At 44.7% G+C, this 10,370-nt stretch overlaps 1 protein-coding gene across 2 annotated transcripts; it reads left to right on the top strand.

The window, feature by feature from the left end:
- Nucleotides 1-3,073: 3,073 nt before the first annotated feature.
- Rnf7 (ring finger protein 7) lies at nucleotides 3,074-10,356 on the top strand. Of its 2 annotated transcripts, none has more exons than XM_004629228.2 (3): nucleotides 3,074-3,484; nucleotides 8,041-8,088; nucleotides 10,149-10,356. In XM_004629228.2, the coding sequence occupies exons 1-3, from the start codon at nucleotides 3,317-3,319 to the stop codon at nucleotides 10,203-10,205; spliced, it is 273 nt and encodes a 90-aa protein (XP_004629285.1). In that variant the 5' UTR covers nucleotides 3,074-3,316; the 3' UTR covers nucleotides 10,206-10,356. The 2 variants fall into 2 exon arrangements, with proteins under 2 accessions (XP_004629285.1, XP_004629283.1); XM_004629226.2 differs by having other exon boundaries at nucleotides 3,084-3,491.
- Nucleotides 10,357-10,370: the final 14 nt, after the last annotated feature.

Here is a 10,370-nt window from a genome sequence, read left to right as displayed (position 1 = left end):
AGTGCAGAGGCCCTGGGTTCAATTCCCAATATCAAAAAATAAACAAAAATATTTGAAGGGCCCCAAATAGCTTAGAAGATTAAAGCACCTACTTAGGCAGATGGAGGGGTGGGGAGTTGGATCCCCTGGCCTGCCCTGCTGGCCCCACCCTTGGGAGATGCTGAGCCAGTGATTGAGACTGGGTGTAGTGGTGTACGCCTATAATCCCAGCATTTGGGAGGTTGTAAACAGCAGGATCACTACGCAGTGAGACCCTGTACACCCTGTCCTAAATACAAAAAATAAAATATTTGAACTTGAACTGCTGTGTCTGGGGTACACTGCTAGGATGGGCAGATAACCAGGTTACCACTGCACTGATATAAATTATGAGACAGTTTAAGAAAGGAAGACACTTTATTTATAAGGAGTTAAGAAGCAGAAGACAGAAAGCTGGCTGCGCCAGGCACGCACCAGCTGTGGTAGCACATGTCTGTAATCCCAGCACTCAGGAGGCTGAAGCAGGAGGATTGTACTGAGGTCCAACTGAGTCAGGGCTACACAGCAAGACTTTGTCTCAAAAAATGAAAAAAGAAAAAAGCTGGCCTGGGGGGTAGGGGTGGGGGTGGGGGAGGTCCCAGAAAGATGGATTTCCTCCTGAGCCTTTGTCCTGGCCTTCTTTTATGTTTTGCAGAACCCTTACCCCGGAACTTGTCAAGTCCGACCTTTACCTGGGCTGTCTGGGTGGATGCCTATTACCTGATAGGTTTTTTTCAGGCACCAGGAACAGCAGAGAAACAGAAGGAAAAAGGGAAAGGGGCTTTATTATCTTTGAGGACATGGAGAGAATGTGGGGAAGATGAGGAATTCTCTGGATTGGAACAAAAGGAGGCTGAGGCTTCTATGGCCTTTTTCCAGGGGTGGGGTTTGAGGGGATGTTTAGGTACACCTGAAGAGCTGACTAGGGCCTTCCCTGAGGCAATGCAAAGGGTGAAAGGAAACTGTACTCTGGGCTGAGTTGGAGAAGAAGCTGGGAGGTGGTCTCAGGAAGATGGGCTTTTAAGGGCTTCAGCCATATTAGATGACCACCATAATTATTCAGCAATTCATACCAGGGCCAGAACCTATCATTACCCACATGCACATTCCTTTGTGCGGCTTTGTCTGGTTTCCTCCTGCCTGCCTGTCTTCCCTCTGGCTCTGTAGGTTGCTTAGAAGGGAGACAAGGCAGCTTGGAGTTAGTGATTAAGGGGATGTGTGTTACCTAATGCAGCAATACAGTGACCCCGAGAGTAGGAATACACCACATAAGAGTTTCCTTTAAGATACATAACCCCTCCCCCTTCACAGTTATGGGGGATGGGGAGGGGTGGCACTGTTGGTTGGGGTCCGTCCCCCCCTGCTCTGCCTACGTCTCTCCCTCTCCCTGTTACCTGCTCCTTTCAGTAAACATTTAATGCTTTCTGGTAAGTATTAGCCAGAAAACCTAATGGCACCCTTATTCTATTCTTTTCCTACCTATACACCCCTACCCCTACAGCACACTGAAAAAAAAGAAAAAGAAAAAACTGTTTTCTTCAGGGACTTAAGTATTTTGCTTTAAGGAAAAATATCAAACAAAAGGAACCACATCTTAAATGTACTGAGCAGAAGGAACAGAGACCACGCAGTGGAGGACATAGGTCCAAGGGCCGAGTCTGAGTCTGGATTTCATTGCCACATCCCTCAGACTTGTGAGAGGGACTGGAAGGACTGTGCTGGATGAGGAGGGAGCAGGGCACAGGGCAAACATATACTTGTTTTGCTGCCCTTTTTTCTAAGGCCGTTAAGCCCCTGTCCTTTGCTTAGGACCCAAGAGGACCCTTTAGAAGGTGGATAGCTCAGGAGGTAAAACAGGCAAATCACAGCTGTCTCCTCCAACAGCCCAAGCAGGCCTGTGCCCACCGCACCTGGGCCCCACATCCATCCCTGCTCTTCCTGCTTGCTTGTTCCACCAGCCTCTTGCACATCGATTCATTCCTGCCACTCTGCAAAAACTTTCCTCTGGCATCAAGCGCCAGCTCGCTGCTTCCTTATTTCCAGGCCCCACCTCTCCTCCTGCCTGCACTGCAGGGAGGAGGCTCTGTGTGGCCCCAGATTCCCCACCTGGCCACCCCAGGCTGCACGCCGGTCCTTCTAAGCTTCCCTCTCCTCCTCACACAGCTGGTGTCTCTCTGACTGAGCACATTTTATCCTCATCTGGTTCCCTCTCCTTCTTTATAAGTTGTCTAACATTTACAGCCATCCCGAGGCAGATGTGTGGTCGTTCCAGAGAACAGACGTGTTTTCCCATGGCTCATCTGAATTTGTTTAGAGACACTTTTGTCAGGCTCATAAAGTCAGTGTGTCAACCTTCACGACTATTACTCTGCTCTGGCAACAGCTGGGGGAAGTCAGCAGGATCTCTTCACGCTTCTCCTGCTGGGTACTCCTATGTGCCCCCACTAGCAAATTCTGTTCTTTAGTGAGGCTTTCCTTCACTGCAGCAGTCCTCACAGATATCCAGGTCCTCTTACAAAGTCACTGTCATTCTCTTCAGAGTGCAGCAGAATTTTCCAGAAGCTAAGTGTGCTGTTGCTGTTCTAATGATAACTTGTAATGAGCTAATTAGTTATTTTTATATGAATTAATATTTTAAATTTTGTTTCAATTGCCTAAAAAAGCAATCATTTACTTATATACCCACGTATCTCCTACAAACACAAAAGCTCATTAACTCCCTAATCATTTTAAGTGTAAACGTCCTCAGACCAAAGAGTTTCAATTAGCAATTATCACGCCCCGGGTAAACCTCACTGGCTACGATAATGAACTAGGCAAAGCTTGAGACAAGAGTTTGGGGAACACGGAACCCCATTTCTACTAGATCGCTACAGTCATGTAGTCAACAATTGCGCCTCCCGAGGCCCACAGAGGCTTGACGATACCAAGAATAAGGTAGTGACGTGACCTCAGTTCCTCCTCTGTTAGTTTACTTTTGGGAAGAGGGGACAACAGGATAAATTAACAAAAAAAAAATGACAGCTTGGGAGTTGCAAACCTGGCCCTGCCCCTGGCTTCTCCGGAAATCCCCCGCCGCGGGCTGGCCCAGCGGGAAGGGCGGTGCCTCAGTCCCCGCCCCGTGACGGCACTACAACGTCACCGCACCGCACCAGCCAATCACGGGCCACCAGTCTGAGGTCGACCTCTGCCCCCGGCCTGCGGGCGGCGCTGTGGCGATTAGACGGCCCCGGGGAGTCACCTCAGCCGCCCGCCTCCCCCAACTCAACGTCTTCGCCGCCGGCTCCGCGCCGCCGCCATGGCCGACGTGGAAGACGGCGAAGAGCCCTGCGCCTTGTCCTCTCACTCGGGGAGCGCAGGCTCCAAGTCGGGAGGCGACAAAATGTTCTCGCTGAAGAAGTGGAACGCGGTGGCCATGTGGAGCTGGGACGTGGAGTGCGATACGTGCGCCATCTGCAGGGTCCAGGTGATGGGTAAGCGCTGAACCCTGGGCCCCGGCGGCCTCCGCGGGCCTCCTCCCGCGGCGGGGCGGCGGGTGGGGGGATGGGGGGGTCTCCGCGCCGCGCGCAGCCCTCGCGGGGCAGAGGCTGAGCCCCGGGAAACTGCTGCTCCTGGGAGAAGGACGCGTTTCAGGCAGCAATGGGCGTGACCAGGAAAGTGAAAGTGGGCCTTCTGGGGACGGCAGGGGCCGCAGTGTGCGTGCGGGCCGGCAGCGTGCGCGGGGGGCGGGCGCGGGCGCGCGCCTCGGCGGTTCTAGCCCCGCACCGGCGGGATGCCCAGGGCTCCTCTTCCACTAAGAGACTTTTGCAGGCGGGCGGGCGGGCGGGCGGGCGAGTGTGTGCAGCTGTTGTGTCTCCTGATTGGCTGCTGTGCTGCTGCGGCGGGGCTGGATTTTTTAAAGTCTGGGTTAAAAGGTCTGGATTGATTTAAAACGGGCCGGGTAGAATTCGCCACGCTGAAAGTGTGTCCCAAGACTGTTTACGTTTCCTGGGAATTGGACAATATCGGCCCTTTATCCCTAAACAAAACTTCATAGATATGTGCATATATGAAGGTATGTATTTCAGTTAGGGAGAGTATTGTGAAAGCATCTTCGGTGGCGGTGTTTCTTGAAGGTGTTGAAGGAAACTGACTTGCCCTGAAAAATGGGAGAATTGGAGAAAATAAAGAGAATTGTGCATATTTTTTGGAGAATGAGTCTTTAAAGCTACCAGAATGTAAATTTACAACAGTGGCATTCAAATATTTTTAGACTTTGGTAACATGGCCTGCTTATTTTTGCATGTGATTTTTTTTTTTTTTTAAATAGCTGCTTATGTTTCAGTCATCCCACTCCCACCCCTTAAGAACAAGAGTAATTTTCAGTGTGAGAGGGATTTTTAACTAGCCAATAAATAGTCATCTTGTTTTTGTGGGACAAACTTTGTAAACCCACGCCCCCCTTTTTATTCTTAAACTACTGAGAATTCATTTAACCCAGGACCTTAGCACTGAACTACATCCGCAGCTTTTTTTTTTTTTTTTTGTGCTAAGTTGCTCACTCTGAGTTGGAATTTGGGGTCCTCCTGTGTCATCCTCTCAGAGTACTGAGGTAATACCCATGTCCTACCACTCTGAGCTATAAATTTCCTTTTAAGGAAACTAAACTTTTCTAGTTTAAAAAGGAAGTGGCAAGAAGGAAAGGCACAGTAAAAAGGTATAAAATATTGAATAGAAGTCTAGTTAGGCATGATGGTCCACGCCTTTAATCCCAGCACTTGGAGGCTGAGGCAGAAGGATTGCTGTGAGTTTGAGGTCTGCCTGGCCTGTATCATGAGTTTAAGGTCAACCTGAACTACCCTATCAAAAAATTATTTTTGAGGTGAGTGTACAATCCCCAAGGATGATTGTATTCCTAATGTGCTACAAACAGGTATTACTATTAATAAAAATGTCCCCAAAAAGGTATTTAAAACGATGTCTCTTTTTTTAAAAAAAAAAAAAAACAACCTATTTTCTCCAAAGAAAAAAACTTTTCAATAGTAGAATTGCAGAACCTAAAATACTGATTGAAACTGAGCAATAAATATCACTAGGCTATTTCAGTCAAAGTATGGGCCACAAATAATTCACATTCATCATTAACTTGCTAATTATAGCCAATATTCTGTTTTTGCAAGATTAATCCTCACTATTTACAGCACCTATACTTTGGTTTCTGGAAAACAGTCCGGAGTAGACCTTTGTATTTTGTTTTATGAGGTGTTGGTGGTCACTTAGTGGTTAGGTGACAGCCAAAGGAAATTTGTTTTTCAGACTCCCTAGTCCTTATCCTCGCTTCATTCTACAAGGTGTCATTGTTGTGTTCCTTAGCAGTGCACTCTTGTAGACACTAGGAACTTCACTGAATTTGTCTTTTTTCGGAAACTTTAGGAATTTGTATAGATATGGGTTGATTTTTGATGATCTAATTATGTAATTCGTATTTCTTAATATTACAAGAATCCACTTTGTCCCATTTCCTTAATATTTGGAATTATCTCACCTAAAGGATTTATTATACTTGGCACACCAAAAATTTGTTACCTTCCCTCCTCCTCCCCCCATGGGGATTGAACTCAGGCCCTTGCACTTGCCAGGGAAGGGAAGTGCTTATTCTACTGAGCCATCTCCCTGGCCTGTTACCTCATTCCAATGCAAATAACACTCTCTCACCTCCCAGTGTCCTCCCTTTACTAGGAAGGGAGCAGATGGGATAGTGAGCAAAAGCTGAGAAAGGGGGAAAGGTTTGGCCATGCAGCAATGTTATGAAAGCCCAAGAGACCAGTGTTCCGCTGTTGGATGTTAACGTGACCATTTCACATAACCTTTTGGAGCCTTTTCTAATTTGTGCAAGCAGCAGTTAGGATCACCAATCCAAATATTCTTAAAATTTGGTGACTGCACAGAACTAGAGCCAAGTGCAGATACCATGTCTCCACTGATAAATCATGATCCTCGTGATGCTTCATTGTTTGCTTGTCTAGCTCCCCCTTTGCTAGTGAACTCCTTGAAATGCAGCCTTGCTCGTTTTGGTGTGGCCAGAGCATAAATCGTTTTAGAGAGTAGATGCTTGGTAATTATGGAATTGAAGAAAGCCTTGGGAGGCATAGTTGTTTTTCGTCCACACTGGAGAGACCAGGGTGGTGGTATTTTTTCAAGGGTAAGTGCCTGTGGAGAGGAGCAGATGCCTGAGCATAATCCAGTGTAAGAAGAGAAGCAGGCTTCAACTCTGCTATTTCTATTTTTACAGAATTATTGTTCTCCATTTATGCTAAAAACTTTTTTTAGTTGGTTTGAACTTCCTTTCATCCAACTTTTCAGCTCCTTCCAAACTAGTGAATGAGTGTATTTAACTGATATCTAAAACATCCTGTATTGTCTCCCACACCAAGCAAAAAGTACTACAGAATGAAGTTTGTAAGTTTCTCACACAACATACAGGTTCACATCCCTAGTATTTACTCCCAAGTAATTTATTAAACATAATTGGGACAGGCAAGATCACTCAGAGTTCTAAGCTCCTGCTTGGCAAGCACAAAGAACCACATGCGATGCTGACCCCGCCCTAGGCAATGCCTCTGCAGGCCACTGAGACTGGGCATGGTGGTGCACACCTGTAATCCCAGCTCTGGGAAGGCTAAAAACAGATTGATCACTGAGTCCAAGCTGCGTGGCAAGACCCTGTACCAAATATGTAGTTTATAAATTTTTTTTTTTGGGGGGGGGGTCGGCCAGATAGCTCAGCGGATTAAAGAGCCTGCTTAGGCAGATGCAGGGACTAGGGTTCAATCCCTGGTGTGCTGTGCCAGCCCCACCTCTGGGGTGCACTGAGACAGGACAGTGAATAAGATTGCGTGATGATGCATGCCTTAATCCCAGCACTTGGGAGGCTGAACACAGGAGGATCACTATGAGTCCAATCTACATAGTGAGACCCTGTAGACCCTGTTCTAAAATTTAAAAAAAGAAAGTTATATTGTGAAAACTCCTTTCCATTCTGTCCCCAGTGAACTTTTTGTTGGTTTTTTGAGAATCCTTGATTATATTCTTTGTATGTAAGCAAACACCAACAAAGAGGCGTGGCGTATTTACAGTGGTGTCTTGAAAACAAGCTGCCTGTAAAATTGATCAGTGTGAGTATGATCAGTGCGCATATGGAAACTTGCAAGATGGTGGAGCATGCCGTATTGCTCTCCAGTGTTTTTTCTAGTGATGCTGTCTGAAGCATCTTTTTGTTAGAGCTTGCAAAAATAGCCAGTAACCCTTCTGAAGTTGTTGCTAGTCATAAGTAAATTAATGAGGGGGGGCTTTTGGGTTATCTCAGTTGTTTAAGCACCTATTCTGGCAAACCCAGTCAGGCTCAGGGGACCATGGTTTGATCCCCAGACCCGCCCTTAAGGCAGTCTGAGCCAGCCAAAAAAAAAAAAAAAAAATCCTCTAAGTAAATTAATGAAAATGTTTTGTACTTTATTCCTCTTTATTTTCAAATGAGAAATTAATAGTATCTTAGTTATTATCCTTGTTCCAGGGACAAAATACCTAACACCAAAAGTTAAAGGAGAAAGATTTATTAATTTGGCTCACAGTTGGTAGAGATTTCAGGGCATAATTGGTTGGCTCCAAGGGAGGGTGGTGAAGCAGACAGGCACTACAGAGAAGAAACAGCTCTTGGCATGCAGAAGATGGCAAAGCAAGCAAGTGGAAACCATGGCTCTTTGTACCCTTAGATTGTATCCAGGCTACTTAGGGTGGATAGCACTCACACCCTTAGCTCTAATGCCCCTATCCTAGCATTGCACCATGAAGATCCGGCCACCTCTGAAAAAGCCCCACCTGTGGCCAGCTTCAAGAGGCTTGGGGGGGACATTGAAACATAAGCCATAAGAAATGGTATAATTGTTTTATCTTGATTGCTTACCTTTAGGGTTTTTATCTGTGAAGTGTTTGGGTTTTTTAATGATATTCTGAGCATCAGAATGAGAACTGTTTGTTTACTTTCAGATGCCTGTCTTAGATGTCAAGCTGAAAACAAACAAGAAGATTGTGTTGGTATGTTATAATTTCTTTCTCTGGCTTTTTCAACTGAAGGTTTTTCTCTCAGTGCAAATGTTTGAATGTGCAATTAAGACTGACTTTATGAATACCCAAGAACGAACTGTAAAGCAGTGATCCATTATGACTATAAAATGTTAATTCTCCAAAGGCCTTAATGGATTGAATCTGCAAGTCTTTTTATTGCTATAATTAAGAATTGGTTGGGGCTGCCAGATAGTTCAGTGGATTAAAGTGCCTGCTTATGCAGACACAGGGGCTGGGGGTTCAATCCCCAGCCTGCCATGCCAGCCCCACTTCCTGGGGCACCCTGAGAGGGGCCTAGTGACACACATGTGTAATACTAGCACCTGGGAGGGTGAAAAAATGGGAAGGATCACTATGAGTCCAATCTGTGGAGTGAGACCATGTACTAAATACATAAAAATAAAAAAGAATTGGTTAGCTACCTCAGATATGGCCATATTAAAGATTTTAACAATCAAAAAGAATATTAAGAAATTATAAAGTTTGTCAAAATACTGCTTAAATTTTTATTTTAATTAAAAAAATTTTTTTTTTTTGTATTTTTTAGGGAAGGGCCTACAGGGTGTTTAGGATGTAGTGACTTGCCTGTTCATTGCCATCTTAGCAGCCCTCAGGGCTAGGGCCCACCCGGCAGGGCAGGCCCAGGGATCCACCCTGGCCCCTGCGCCTGCTTGCAGGCACTTTAATCTCAGTACTCTTACGATATAGTCACTAAAGAGAAATTCTAAGTCTCAGGTATTTTTTTAAAGAGATTGTAGTTTATGTATTAAAATATATAAAATTCTTTTTATAATCTTGGACTAAAAGGTTATTTTAAGCTACTTAATTTAAGCAGTTCAAAAGTTTTTATGTCCTGTTATTGAGATCATCATTTTGATTGCTTTTTATAGTATTTGTAGATTTTTCATGCGTAGTATGTTTTTTCCCATATTGTTTTCACTTAGTCTTACTCTTGTCATGTCAGTGGGTCAGGCAAGGGGCAAATGAAGTCCAATTTGAAGTTTTATTCCATATGGTGGATGATTTTCCTTTGTTAAAGTTTCTCTTTCATGCTTCTGGCTTTAAAAACAATTGGAGCTAGTTGTGGTGGTACATGCGTATAATCCCAGCACTCAAGAGGCTAAGGTGAAGGATTACTTTGAGTTCGAGGCTAGCCTGGGCTACATAGCGAGTTCAAGACTAGCCTGAATTACAAAGTGAGACCCTGTCTCCAGAAAACAGAGTATTATTTGGGAATTGTGAAGAAGGGATCACTTTGTTGATCACAGAGGGACATGCCTCTTCCCAGCCAAAATTTTGTCATGTGAGGAATTATATTGCTTGTGGATGATTTAACAGAATTCATCACTTCTAGGAAATGGCTGACTGGATGTACAACTGATGTTTACTTGTCTTTATAATAGCCAAGGATAGATTGAAAAAATTTAAAACTCATTATAGCTTGATAAATAAAAAACAGGAAGACATTTTGGGGGGTTTGTTTTTGGTTTTTTTGCTCCAAATGTCTTCAGGGCAGGTTTGGCTGGCTTGAGTTGTGGGGATCAAACCATAGCAACCTGAGCCTGACTGCTTTGTTGAAGCAGCCACTTAAAAAACTGAGCTAAGGGGCAGGCCCCCAAGGAAGACATTTTTTTAATGAAGTGATGCTCAAAAGATCACTAAGGTCAGTGTGGATGACTGAGAAGGTCTGGGATCTAAGGAAGATTCAGGTCCTTTAATCTGACTTCAAGAAGACAGCATGTGAAGTTATTCAGGAACTAGGAGTGATTGGATAGCTCACAGATTCTCAGGGATGGAAAGTCCTCCAAATAGTGACTTATTCTTAAGTATAACTTCCACATGTAAGTTTATATATTTTTTTGTAGATGGAAAAATATCTTGACAAAATATTCATCTTTGTTGAATATTATGAACTATGCCTTTTATTCATAGTAAAATTTTTAGATTTTTTTTTCATATTATAAAATAATTTTGAACTTGGCAATTTCAATTGAAACATCATTGTCATCTTCTCTTTTTCTGTCTTTTAGTGGTCTGGGGAGAATGCAATCATTCCTTCCACAACTGCTGCATGTCCCTGTGGGTGAAGCAGAACAATCGCTGCCCTCTCTGCCAGCAGGACTGGGTGGTCCAGAGAATCGGCAAATGAGAGTGGTGGGTGGGAGCTTTCTCAGCGGTGCTGTTCCCAGCCCTGGTGAATGTTCCTGTCAAGTGGCCAACAAAGGCACAGATGCTGCAGGCAAGAAGGCAGT

The sequence above is a fragment of the Octodon degus genome, unplaced genomic scaffold (assembly GCF_000260255.1).
Source record: "Octodon degus isolate 3935 unplaced genomic scaffold, OctDeg1.0 scaffold00028, whole genome shotgun sequence".
Taxonomy (NCBI): Eukaryota; Metazoa; Chordata; class Mammalia; order Rodentia; family Octodontidae; genus Octodon; species Octodon degus.
This window is presented reverse-complemented; position numbering and strand designations above follow the sequence as displayed.